Below are 13,504 nucleotides of genomic sequence, written 5' to 3'. Positions count from 1 at the left end.
AGTTTTTGAATTGATAAAATGTGAAAACATATTTTGCTAATACCTTGTTTGCTTAGAGTAATTAGCAATTAGCAACTTAATTTACATTAATATTCACTTCATCTCTGATTTGTATTTGCTTAAATAAAAAAATAAATGTGCTCAAATTAATTGTCTTATTCACATTCCACGTTATGTAACTGACACTTAATAGAAATGAAAATTGTATGAATAAAAACAGGTTTATTGACAGTTGAGTTTGTCTGTAACTTGTTAAATATACAAGTGAAAAAATGTGTAAATAATTATTTAAAACTTAAACTTCTGTATTAAAATATATTTTATTATTTCAGTAAATAATTATTTCACCTTTCCATTGCTACAACCCAACCCGAAAAAACTCTTACCCCGTCGCTATGGCCGTTGAAAAAGAACGTAGCATCTGATTGGTTAACCTGCACAACAACTTAACTGTAAACCAATCACTTCCTCTGTAGCAGTGTTGGTGCCGCCTAGTAAAATTTATGGATAAAATTTAGAAATTAAATAAATTCACAATATGCTGCAGCACTGGACTATGAATGAGTAAAGTAACACGCAGTTTAATATATTTTAACAACCAAACAAAACAAATCATTTTACTTTATTGGTTGCCGAAGACGCCTGCCAACTTTCCTCCTTCCGGTCTACGTCGTTGCTAGGTAACAGCTCCTATGCATTCCTTCTCGTCTCCGTTATAGGAGTTAGCATAAATGCTATGATAAACAGCTACAGTTTACGGAGAAAATCGAGTAGTTTGTGTTTCTAAAAAGCTGCTTTCTGGGAGCCATGACAGCGATTAAAGATGGGGAGTACACGGCGACCATCTACACACTGGTGAGAAGCTCGTTGTTTGGAGAGAAGTTAGTTTCTCAGGTCAACTGCTACATTAGCAGTGATAAAGCCAGGCCAAACTCCGTTTAGATTTGTACTAAATTTAATGTACGTCCATAACTGAAAAGGGAAACACATCTTAGTTACGCTTTTTTCGATCTTAACTTTCATGTCTGTAATTCGGCATACAAATTTTAAATAAATATGTTCCACTGTATGTTCAAATACAACAAGATGTTTTGCTTTCATTAATTTAATAGTTTGTTAAAGTGTGTTGATAGATATTACATCTCTGCTTATTTTATCTGTTTTAGATTAAAGACGGACAATATGTAGAGGCAATTCACATTCTAAACGGCCAACTTCAGAAACACACCAAGGTAAGTGGCTGAGTGATCCAAAGAAGCTGCCAACATAATATCCAGGGATGCAAAAGCAAACTGAGCCACTATACTGTCAATTTAAAGTCTATAACAAACAGAACTCTGACAACGTCAGATGCATGGGACTGTTGATTTATTCAGTTTGTTTATGTTATCATGTGATTGTCCCTATCAAATAAACCTAATAAAAATTTTATAAATTGCATTTAAAATTAAAAACTCTTGTCTGTATCTGTAAATCTGTTATATCCAGGACACCTTAAGTGGCAATTTTAGCTTCACATGGTTCAAATTCTGGAAAAAAATAAAAAAATAAAAAAAATAAAATCTACTATTAAGAACCTTTTGCTATCTAATTATTAATTAGTTAATCCAAAAATAACCAATAGATCATCCCTACATATCATTTGATCAAGCTTTTTCTAACATTCCACACTACAAAATAAGTAATAAAACTATGAATTATGTGGGCTGATGTCGGGTTAATATCTGTATTGGCCAATGCTCAAAACTGCAATATTGGTATCGTATCAGAAGTGAAAAAGTTTCACCCCTAGAGAGGTTGTTGGGTCCGAAGGTGAGGGCTAAATAAAGTAAAAGACGCCTCAAAATTAGTTTTAGTTTTCACTCAACAGCAGACCTGAAGACCGATCAGACTGGAGCTGCTCAGTGTTTCTTCAGCTGAGTTTTATAATAACTGGAGCTAATCTCTTCTTAGGAGGGCAGAAACCAAAACGTTACAGTCATCAGTTTGGCAGGTTGTGCATTTAACGCATCTCTGGATCAGAACCGGGTCACACTCTAGGAATATTATTTAGAGGATAAAACACTTTGTTCCTAACATTTTTACTGTGATGTAAGAAATTCTGATTTGGATCAAATATAACCCAGCTGTTTGTTCCTGTCTGCCAGTCAGTGCCAATAACTAAAACTTAATCCAGGGTTTGAGGATTATTTAACCTACATTCTGTTGTTTTTATGTTGGAGTAACTCCGTGTGTTTGTGTGTCTCAGTCCAGAGCGGCGCTGTCCCTGCTGGGGTTTTGCTACTACCACATCCAGGACTTCAGCAGCGCCGCGGAGTGCTACGAGCAGCTCACCCAGCTGCACCCGGAGGTGGAGGAGTACAAGCTGTACTATGCCCAGTCGCTGTACAAAGCCGGGGCTTACTCTGAGGCCACCAAGGCCTCGTTTGTCCTGGACAACCCCAGCAGCCACACCAAGGTGCCGCATGTTTGATCCGATCCTCATGTTTAATCGAGGCAAAGCTCTGAGCTGCCGGCGCAGACTATAGACCAAAACAGAATATGTTTAAGAACGGTAATAAAGGGAGAGATAAGAAGAGCATATTGTGTTCAAGTTTTCCTGCCAAAATATAGAAAGTGTCTTTATGTCTGTCTTTTTCAAAGAAGTTCCATGAATGATCAGAGGTTATAAAATAACAGATTAAAAACAATCAATATCTTTGTTATCGAGCTTATATGTCTATTTATTCAGTAATTTAACAACAAAATTGTAAAAATACAAAATTTTCCTCAGTAATTTTGGTCTAATTTCTTAGTCAATTTGAAATAAAGTGAAACTATCTCACGAGTAACATTACAGCCAGAAACAGGAGCTTGTGTTTAGTCAACAATTCCTTAATATTGATGAAAAAGTACAGTGAAAAAGATGTATTTTTGTAATATTTATTCTGTTTCATGAGTAAAGTATGGAAAATTAAGACTGCCAAATTACAATAAATACATAAGTTATGAAATATTGATTTAAATGTGTCCATTTTTTAAAGCAGGAAATAAACACAGAAATAATTAAATATGTTGCAGTTTCATAAAAAATAGACATAAATATTTAATGATTTAATAAATTATTTCATGTTCCTGTGCTGAAGCACATCAGGAATTAATTTAAAGTGTCTAAACTTCACCCATCAAACTCAGTAGGCTGAATTATAAATCTGGAATAAGTTGTTGATTTGGTGTTTGAAGCAGCCAATCAGACGCCAAGCTCTCCATAAAAACAGCTCTAATAAATTGAAATATTTTTTAATTTGTACTTTATTTTATCTGTTTTTTCATCATATTTGTTTCCGTTGTTGATTCCTGCTGTTTCTCTCGCAGATGGTGAAGCTCCAGGCATGTATAAAATTTTGTGAGGAGGATTATTCTGCTGCCAAGGTGAAGCTCGTTCCCATTGCATTGTATTTTATGATTGTGTACAGCACTTTGGTCCTGTCGGTGTACAAAGTGCTTTATAAATAAAGTTGGTTTGGTACCAGCAGCCATATTGTTGAGTGATTGTCTCTCCGTCTCTTTGTGCTGACAGCTGCTGCTGGAGCAGCTGCCACAGGACGACCCAGACTACGTCTACAACATGGGCTGCTTGCTCTACCAGGAAGGCAAGTACGAGGAGGCCTGCAAGAAGTTCATGACAGCCATGCAGATGTTGGGATACGTCCCAGGTGATCAGCCAAACACACGCAGGAGGCAGGAAACCTGTTTATCTCTGTGGTTTTATTGTCACTCTTGTCATTCACAGGATCTGATTGGTCTCCAAAAAACTTTGTTAGGTGAATACAGCAGGCGAATGTGACCCAAATCCGACTTTTTCAGCCACAAAAGAATCCAACCTGTTCTTCCTAAAAATGTGGAACTAAATCAAATCTGATCGTTTTCAAAGCGTCTTCATTCGGAACGATCATGTTCTTTACCCTGATGCGTCATATTTCTGCATCAGAAGAATCCAGATGGTAAATCTGAACATAAACAATGGATGAAAATGACAGATATGAACTAATGAAAGCAGTCAGTGAACGCACCACATCCCCACCACTCTGAGCTCTGACTCCACATCCAATCAGATGGTGTTGCTCCACTGAAGGCTGATGCCATTAGCTGGGCTTTGTTTTTATAACTTTATTTGTTATGATTTTGTGACGTTACAGTCGGCTTCTGATGCTGAATTAACTTTAGATTGATCCATAGAGGGTGGCGGCCATTTTTACTGCTGTAAACAGAGCCCTGCTGAGTGATGTCAGCGTTCTTCTTCTGCACATCCGGGTCACTTTGGGCCGTTAAACCGTTCACCCAGAAATCTGAGTGTATTCACATTTAATTAGTAGTTTGAACGACCACACAAAAAATGGACCTCTGTCCAAAGAAGTCCGTTCATAATGACCATAAATGTCCTGTTTTTCTTTGTTCATGTGTTTTTTGTGCCAGCGTTGTCCTACAACATCGCCCTGACCTACTACAGCATGAAGAACTATCCGCAGGCCGTCAAATACATCACAGAGGTCATAGACCGAGGAATGAGTGAACATCCAGGTGGAATTACTTTCTGCTTTTCTCTGTGAACCTCTTCAGCTCGTTGACTCGTTTGTGTTTTGTTGTGTGGCAGAGCTGGACGTCGGGGTGAAAACGGAAGGCTTCGACGTTCACAGCGTGGGAAACACTCTGGTCCTGCATCAGTCGGCTCTGATCGAAGCCTTCAACCTCAAAGCAGCCATTGAATATCAGATGAAGAACGGTGAGAAGAACCTCTGGTTCATAAAGACCAGGAAGAACTGAACAGTTTTAAAGAGCTTTTAACGCAACGCAGAGAAAGACCTGAATGACCTGAGCTTTTTTTGGCTGTCTGGAGTGTAACGCTGCTCCTCCCCCACTAGTTGCTGCACGCTATAGCCAGCTGGCTGGAAGAAGGATTCATATCTAAAGTCATTAAAAAGTCAGAAGTGGAACAACTTACACATTTTCTTTATAGGAATTTTCACCCAAAACAGTTTGGGTTTGTGCCGGGACACTCGACAGAGCTAGAAACCTGTTATCCACAGGGCTGAAACAGTTAATCGACTTAATCGTTATCGATTATTGAAATAATCACCAACAGAGAGTATTTTCCAGAGTTCTGCTCATGCAGCTGCGTGTTCGTCTTTAATGTCTCTTCCAGAGAGAGAATGACGAAAAAACGAAACAAAGACAGAATTTATCTGGGGAAAGAAAACTCCTAAATCCTGTTTTCATCCTGAACCAGAATCCTCTCTGACACATTATCAGAGCAAAGCTTAAAGAACAGTGATCAGAGGAGACGGAGTCCCACACCAAGCGGCTCCGCCTGCAGGACTTCTCTTTCCTTCTCCTGTCTGGATTTCCATTTCAGGAATAGTTGCGAAGGTCAAACTGAGAACAAGTTTCAGGGTTGGGTTGGTCTTTACTGTCAACATTTGGGGCAGAAGTTTCCTGGTCCGACGCTCTGACGTTCTCTATGTTCTCTCTCTTGCTGGCAGCAGAGTTGGGTACCAACTAGTTCCATTTATTCAGTTACAGTTAAATGAGTAGCACTTTAGAAAAACTCTTAGGAGTATTTTTACCGCACTGTACTTTTTATTTTTACTTGAGTATTTTACTATGAAGCATTTTCACTCTTACTTGAGTAAAATTTCTGGATTTTCAACCCACTGAAGGAAAAATAAACATGTTTTAACAAAACATTCATCAGACACACCTGCAGTTTTTGTTAAAGTTTTACAACTTTTTTATTGAAAGACAAATTTATTTCGTCTGATTTTGTAGTTTTTTGTTAATCATAAGAATTATTGTCCTTTTGATCCTTAAAATACCTAAATTTACACTTAACTTTATATTTTGGTCTGTCTGATAATGTAGTTTTTAAACATTAAATGATTGATAATTTGATCAGTTACAAAATACTTGAGACGACTTTTTACCAAATACTTTTTTGCTCTGTCTTGATTAATTTCTTGAATGACTACTTGTCTCTCTTACTTGAGTAAAGTTTTTGGGTTCTTTGCCTGTTGGTTCCTGCAGGGCAAGCAGCTCAGGAGGCGCTGACTGACATGCCGCCGAGATCAGAGGAGGTAACCTTCATCGCCCTTCATCGCCGTCTCCTCCTCAGGTCACCGGGTTCAGGTTTAATCTGAAGCTGCTTGGACTTGTTCCTCAGCAGCTCGGCATCAGAACATGGCAGGAATGATCATTTTATCTTCATACCGGGCTGTTATTGAGATAAATGTACTCACCTTCGCTTCACCAGATGCTAATGCTGAGAAATGACTAGCCAATGCTGCCCCCTGGTGGTAGCGTTGGATAGTGACAGGAAAAATGTCGATTCAAATTCAACTCAAAAATAATTTATTGATCCCAAAGGGAAATTAAATAAATTACATAATAATAATCACAGCAAAATGAGAGATATCTAATCTAAACTGTTACTCAGAATTTATTCTGCTAATCAACACATGATGAAATATATTAAAATAATAGATGTCAATGGTAAATTCTGCAAAGAACATTCAGAAACCATCATTTTATTCTGGAATTGTCTGAGATAACTTTATAATTTGTAATGTTGATAGCAAATCTTCACTAAGATATAAACATTTTATTTTAGTTTTCATGGAAAGAATACAAATTAAAAATGAAGGTAATTAATGAAATTATTATATTTAGAACATTTTATGTCCACAAATGTACATTTTCATCATTTTCAGCCTTTTTTTTTTACAGTTTTGGTTAATAAAATTTAACTGTATTTATCCAAGATTTCCAATAATGCAAATAAAAAAAGCTGTAAACACAAATGACTGTCATTAAAAGTTTTTAATTTATCATAATGCTTTTGGTTTTGGTATCAATGCATCCATTGGAATATTTTATTTCACATTCTGTGTTCTTTGTTTTCTATTTGTAAACAAAGATGTTTTCTCAATAGAAAACATTTCATAAAACAAAATATGATTTTGGTGTCTACATCTGGTGTAGAAGTAGTGCGCGTCTTCCCCTGTTTGTTGTCTGATTTCTGTGAATTAAAGTAACTAAATCTTTAAGCATAAAGAAAATGAAAGTGATTTGTGACACAAAGTGTCACAAATCACTTTGTGACACAGCTCCTGTTGTTCTGCAGGAGCTGGACCCAGTGACGCTGCACAACCAGGCCCTGGTGAACATGGAGCAGAAGCCTTCAGAAGGATTTGAGAAGATGGCGTTTCTGCTGCAGCAGCCGTCCTTCCCCCGGGTCACGTTCGGAAACCTGCTGCTGCTCTACTGCAAACACGAGGTACAGAAACAACCAGGAACAAAACGTCGACCTTCCTACCGTCAGCTCTGTCAGCCTGGAAGAGGCACATGAATTTATTTCAGCTGCATTGAAAAAGTGAAACATGCTCGACCAATAATTCACTTAATTATCATTAAATTATTGGCCAGCATGTAGTTTTTACTCACTGCCTCTGAGAGGAACTATGACTAAAGTAAATATGGAAGACAAATATTTGACATATTTTAAATATATCTGAGTGAATCTGTTCATATCTGAGTGAATCTGTTCATATCTGAGTGAATCTGTTCATAGCTGAGTGAATCTGTTCATATCTAAGTGAATCTGTTCATATCTAAGTGAATCTGTTCATATCTGAGTGAATCTGTTCATATCTAAATGAATCTGTTCATATCTAAGTGAATCTGTTCATATCTAAGTGAATCTGTTCATATCTGAGTGAATCTGTTCATATCTGAGTGAATCTGTTCACGTCCTGTGAGCGTCGGGTTTTCTCTGATTCTTTGTGTTCATGTTGTGAATTGCCAGCATGGAGGCGCTGTGGTTTCATTAATCAGCCTCTGCTGGATTTCCTTCGCAGTACTTCGACCTGGCTGCCGACGTCCTGGCAGAAAACGCTCACCTCACCTACAAGTTCCTCTCTCCGGTGAGTTTCCCCGTGTTTCTGCAGGAGCCGCGTGTTTTCCACTGATCGCTGACCGACTCTCTTTACGCTCCCAGTACATGTACGAGTTCCTGGACGCGTTACTGACCTGCCAGACGGCACCAGAGGAGGTACGGCAAGACCATTTACTGCATTATTTCAGAGAATAAAAACCCTGAAACATCTTAACGTTACGGTTTGGTGTTCAGCTTTGTCTTTTCTTCTGATTCTCTTTCAGGCCTTTAGAAAGTTTGAAGAAATGAACAGCAAACTAACAGAGCAACTTCGCAAGCTGGCAAAGCAGGTTGACTTTTCCTCCAGGTCTTTACTAAATCCTACAACAGAATGTAAAAGCCAAGATAAGAAAACAATCATGAAATTATGAGAATAACCTCATAATAATGCAAGAAAAAAGTTGTTATAATAAAAGATTAAAGTCATAATACCAGCATAAAGTTGTCCGATGAAAATTAAGTTAAAATGATACCAGAATAAAGTCATAATATTACAATGAAACAGTCGTAATAATTCAAGATTAAAGTCATAACATAACATAAAGTTGCTAAAATTTGAGAAAAAAGTCGCAATGATACCAGAGTAGTTGTTATTTTATAAGAATAAAGTTGTATGATTACAGACTATAAGAAAGACTGAGGTAGCAGAGGAGAAGTCAGAAATACCGCCCCCTGCAGGTGGCATTTAGCATCACTGAAGCCTGATTGTTTTGATCATTTTTGTGGAAGATTTTCAAAAAAAACCCCTCACAATTATGCATTAGCATGGAAAAATGTGGGTTTCTGTTAATTTTGCGTTAATTTCCACAATTGAAGATTTAAAAAACTGACTAATTTTGAAGCAGCTTTGATTGTAGATGCAGCTGTAGATCTTTCATGGGTTTTCTGCACGTCTCCAGACTGAGACTCTTCTTTATTCTTTCTTACTATCTGAAACTCAGTCTGTTTGGATGGAGAATTTCTGTGATCCAATATTATCAATCAGACATTAAAAAGAGATTTTTTTAAGAAAGGGTAAAGAAGCAACAAAATAAAATTAGAAAAAAGTTTAATTCAGTCTGAATTTGGTCCTTGCTCAGGTTCAGGACACCAGGCACAACAGAGACGACGAGGTCCAGAGCAAAACGCTGCAGGACTACGACCTGCTGCAGGAGAAGTGAGCACACACAGGCACACACGCACACACACACACACACACACACACACACCACAATATACTACCAGATACACTGCAAAAACACAAAATATTACCAAGTAATTTTGGTCCAGTTTTAGTGCAAATATATCAAAACTGAAATACAAGTAACTTTTCTGGAAGATATGGGAGCTTGTTTTAAGTTAGTAATTCCTTGATATTTCCATTAGCAGATTATTTCACTTAGTACGAAACATTTTTCCATGTTATAAGTGAAATAATCTGCCAATAGAACAACTAACTTTTTCATCAACATTAAAGAATTTTTACATTAAATCAAGCTTGGATATCTTGCTGAAAAGTTACTTATAAGTTAGTTTAGTCTTATTTCAAGTGTACTGAGATATTTGCACTAGAAACTGGACCAAAATTACCTGTAATATTTAGTTTTTGCAGTGTAATAACTATAATCACACATTTCTAAGTCTAACATCAACACAGCAGCTCATGTTTAACTGATGAAAATCAGTGAATCTGTTTGTTTTCTGCTGTTTTCAGTGAATGTGAATTATTTTGGTTGTACTCTCAGGTACGTCGTGGTTCTGATGGCGCAGGCGAAGATCTACTGGAACCGCGAGAACTTCCAGATGGTGGAGAAGATTTTCCGAAAGTCGGTGGAGTTCTGCAACGACGACGACACCTGGAAGCTGAACGTGGCTCACGTCCTCTTCATGCAGAACAAGTACAAGGAGGCCATCAGCTTCTACGAGCCCATCGTCAAGACGCTCTACGACTCCGTGAGTTACCATGGCAACGGCTGGTAGGAGGGGGGGCCGGTAGCGCTGGGGGGCGATGACGGCCTGCCTTTCTGTCCAGGTGGAGCACTGCAGCATGCAGGAGTGTCCCTGCAAACCAAACCACTCCTCTGCAGTGTTTCCTCCTCTCAGCGTGACGTCTTTGCTTGCTGTGGGTTCTTCTGCTTCTGGGGTCCAGTTTCAGATGCGCTGCACCAGGAGACAACTAATTAGACACAAATTCAGATTTTTCATCTGATTTTAAGCCGTTTACCTTCCAGTCGTGTTCAGGCATGCAGGTCCAGAGGGTTTGGAAAGTTACACAATCAGAAATTGACAGCAATAATTTGGGTTGTTTATCCTCCAATAACAGGAAAAAATTAGACTTTTCAAAAGTCACCATGTTTAAATAACACGGTGAAATTTATAAATGTCCCATTTTAAACTAACTAGTTAGTTAGAAAACAAAATATTTAGCTTGGAGCCAGATAATTATTTCATCCACCAAAAGTTTAGTGGGTAAAATAAGTTCTTACTAAATATTTACTAAATAAGTATTTACTAAAGTAAATAAGCATTTAATTTAGTAAATACTTAGCTCCAAACTAAATACTTGGTTAGCTAGCTAATTATTTGTCTAGCTAAATATTTAGCCAGCTAGCTCAATTTTTTGATAGCTAACTAAATACTTAGCTCCAAAGTAAATAATTAGTTAGTTAACTGAGTCCTTTAACAGTTTTCCTTCATTTTGTTGGTTCCAAACAAGCTGCCGCTGATGAATTTTGTGTGTGTGTGTGTGTGTGTGTGTGTGTGTGTGTGTGTGCGTGTGTGCGTGTGTTTGTAAAATACCTTGTGGGGACGATTTTCCTGACATATACTACGTTGTGGGGACCAATCGCTCCTCGTGGGGACCGGAGCCTGGTCCCCACGAGGGGAAACCCTGTTTTTGGGTCAGGGGTCAGATTTAGGGCTAAGGTATGAATTGAGTTTTGGTTGGATAGGGTTAGGGTTAGGTATGTGATGGTTAGGGTTAGGAAAAGGGTAAAGGTCAGGTTTAGGCTGTAGAAATGAAATGGAAGTCAATGGAAAGTCCCCACAAAGATAGCAAAACAAACATGTGTGTGTGTGTGTGTGCGTGTGCGTGTGTGTGTGCACTGCTGTAGATCCTGGACGTGAGCGCCGTGGTTCTGGCCAACCTGTGTGTCTCCTACATCATGACCAGCCAGAACGAAGAGGTGACAGTCTTCTCCTTCATATTTATATTTTTTTCAGGTTAAAGGTCACCAGGATTAAAGATGGACAGGAAGGAGAGATATTCTCTGTGAAGAGGACAGCGCTCTGCCAGCAGCAGGCTATGCTCTGTCTGCTTGTTTCTGCAGATAAAAATAAGTTTATACAAAGGGCCAATCACAGTGAATTGCTGACAGCTGAACGTCAATAATAATTAATGATCATTAATCGATGGTGCAGTAAAATGACCAGCGTGGCGAGAAGCCATGACATTAAAGTTTTTCTTGCTAATGCATTGATCGGCTCAGTTTTTCCATTTTATCGTTGTTTTCCAGGCTGAAGAGCTGATGAGGAAGATTGAGAAAGAGGAGGAGCAGATTTCCTACAATAATCCAGACAAAAAGGTTTTCCACCTCTGCATCGTCAACTTGGTCATCGGGTCAGTGTGGCGGGACTTTATGACATAGCAGGAATAATGTTATGAGTTATTGGGGATAATTTAAAAGATTAGTGAACACCCAGCGTAAGACTGCTGGTCATTTCTGCTGAATTTTAAACTTGTTTTCCGAACCGTTTTTCAGGACGTTGTACTGCGCCAAAGGGAACTACGACTTCGGCATCTCTCGAGTCATAAAGAGCCTGGAGCCGTACAACAAGAAGGTTCATTTTATTCTGTCGTTTCCTGATGAACTCAGCCAACAGGGGGCGGTAGCGCCAAGATTACCAACATTAAACCTACATCAAAGAAGAACATCCACAGCACGGCTAAGGCAGTGCTGGGCTCTCCCAACATTTACACAGTTGGCTAGTTTCTCCTCGTCATCAACGTTTGCAGCTCAGTTTTGAAGTTCAAAGGAAACAAAATCAGGACAAATAAGATTAAAGTGGAGAAACTAAAAAATGTGCTTCACTGGTGCTTCCACAGAAAAGTGGGACTCATCATGTGCAAAGTGGACAGAAACGCAAACTTTATCCGCTGTTTCCAACGGTAACAGAAATTTTCTTCCAACCAGGCTACATAAACATGCGACAGAAACCTCAAATCAAAAATTACTATTTGCTTAAAATTTGCTTTTTCTTCACTTTTTTCAGGTATTTTTCTTTGTTGATGACAATCATATTTTCTGAAGGGAATATTGAAATTAGATGCAAATAATTCACTGAACAATTAAAGTAGCAAATAAATGGGCAGAATTTTTGCCTTAAATATTTATTATTATATTTTTCTTCAGCTTTGGTTATGAATATTCAGCCTCAGAAGCCAAGAAATTATTAAAAATCTGTCAACTTCTAAAATATTTTCAAATGTAACTGTGTGTTTAGAGGTTGATCCGATTCCTGCTCTGCCTCTAAATACAATACAAACTTCTGGAGGTCCGGTTGTTTTCCAGCTTAAGTGAGCGGCTCTGCAGGACTCAGCGGTTCTGGTTGGGATCTTTGATCCGGTCCAGACTCTGTTTGCAGCTAAGTCCGCTAAGCTGCAGCTGGAAACACAACGATCAACTCAGGAATGTGAAGTCAAGCTGGAAAACTGGCTTCACTTCAGACAGAGGCTTGTTTTTAAAGAGTTTAATTACAAAATGTTTGTAACAATGAGTTAATTTCTGGTTGTGTGTGTGTGTGTGTGTGTGTGTGTGTGTGTGTGTGTGTGTGTGTGTGTGTGTGGCTCGGGACGGACACATGGTTCTACGCCAAGCGTTGTTTCCTCTCGCTGCTGGAGAACATGTCCAAACACATGGTCATGCTGCGGGACGCCGTGGTTAAGGAGTGCATTCAGTTCCTGGAGCACTGCGAGGGTGAGCCGCGGTTACACAACAACAGATACACACCTAGAACTACACACTGAGAGATACACACTGAGAGATACACACCTAGAACTACACACTGAGAGATACACACTGTGATGTTCTCAGACTGAGTTTTTTAGGATCAGAGTTTACTTTTTTGTTTGGTTTGCATTCACGCCTCCCTAAATGAACCGGATTTCTGAACAAACGGACTGGAGTTGGTTTAAAGCAAACTAAACAGGACTGGTGTGAATGAAAGGTCAAAGGTCATGTTAAAAATGGCCTCCATGGGAGAGTTTCAAGACCAGAACCACAGCTGACCAAAAGAACATGAAACTCGTCTAAACTTTACCAAAAACATCTTGATAATCCCCAAGACAGATGAGACAAAAGTGAACTTTTTTTTTTTTGAAAAAACGTTTCAGAAACAGATTATTATATCTCCAGTAGCGCACGGTGTTGGCACTGTGATGGTCTGCAGCTGCCCTGCTTCCATAGAACCATTTAGGTTCATAAACAAGTACCGATTCGTAACTGTTTCCTCCCTGTTTCCTCCCTGTTTCCTCCCTGTTTCCTCCCTGTTTCCTCCCCC

General features: G+C 38.7%; 1 protein-coding gene across 2 annotated transcripts in view; it reads left to right on the top strand.

The window, feature by feature from the left end:
- Positions 1-574: 574 nt before the first annotated feature.
- ift70 (intraflagellar transport 70) overlaps positions 575-13,504 on the top strand; it is a 14,270-nt gene continuing 1,340 nt past the window's right edge. Inside the window, exons 1-18 of one of the 2 annotated variants that reach the window (XM_007543976.2) lie at positions 593-855; positions 1,167-1,232; positions 2,249-2,458; positions 3,355-3,411; positions 3,560-3,695; positions 4,456-4,560; positions 4,634-4,762; positions 6,061-6,110; positions 7,157-7,309; positions 7,890-7,955; positions 8,030-8,083; positions 8,191-8,256; positions 9,046-9,122; positions 9,691-9,898; positions 11,059-11,130; positions 11,461-11,564; positions 11,707-11,785; positions 12,792-12,921. In XM_007543976.2, the coding sequence (XP_007544038.1) occupies positions 808-855; positions 1,167-1,232; positions 2,249-2,458; positions 3,355-3,411; positions 3,560-3,695; positions 4,456-4,560; positions 4,634-4,762; positions 6,061-6,110; positions 7,157-7,309; positions 7,890-7,955; positions 8,030-8,083; positions 8,191-8,256; positions 9,046-9,122; positions 9,691-9,898; positions 11,059-11,130; positions 11,461-11,564; positions 11,707-11,785; positions 12,792-12,921 (1,810 nt within the window). In that variant the 5' untranslated portion in view covers positions 593-807. Of the gene's footprint in view, positions 856-1,166; positions 1,233-2,248; positions 2,459-3,354; positions 3,412-3,559; positions 3,696-4,455; positions 4,561-4,633; positions 4,763-6,060; positions 6,111-7,156; positions 7,310-7,889; positions 7,956-8,029; positions 8,084-8,190; positions 8,257-9,045; positions 9,123-9,690; positions 9,899-9,977; positions 10,402-11,058; positions 11,131-11,460; positions 11,565-11,706; positions 11,786-12,791; positions 12,922-13,504 lie in introns of those variants that run through there. The other variant, XM_016667222.1, reaches the window with a different exon arrangement.

This window comes from Poecilia formosa, unplaced genomic scaffold, assembly GCF_000485575.1.
Source record: "Poecilia formosa unplaced genomic scaffold, Poecilia_formosa-5.1.2 Scaffold957, whole genome shotgun sequence".
NCBI lineage: Eukaryota > Metazoa > Chordata > Actinopteri > Cyprinodontiformes > Poeciliidae > Poecilia > Poecilia formosa.
The sequence above is the reverse complement of the archived record's forward strand: the minus strand, read 5'-3'. Positions and strand labels throughout refer to the sequence as shown.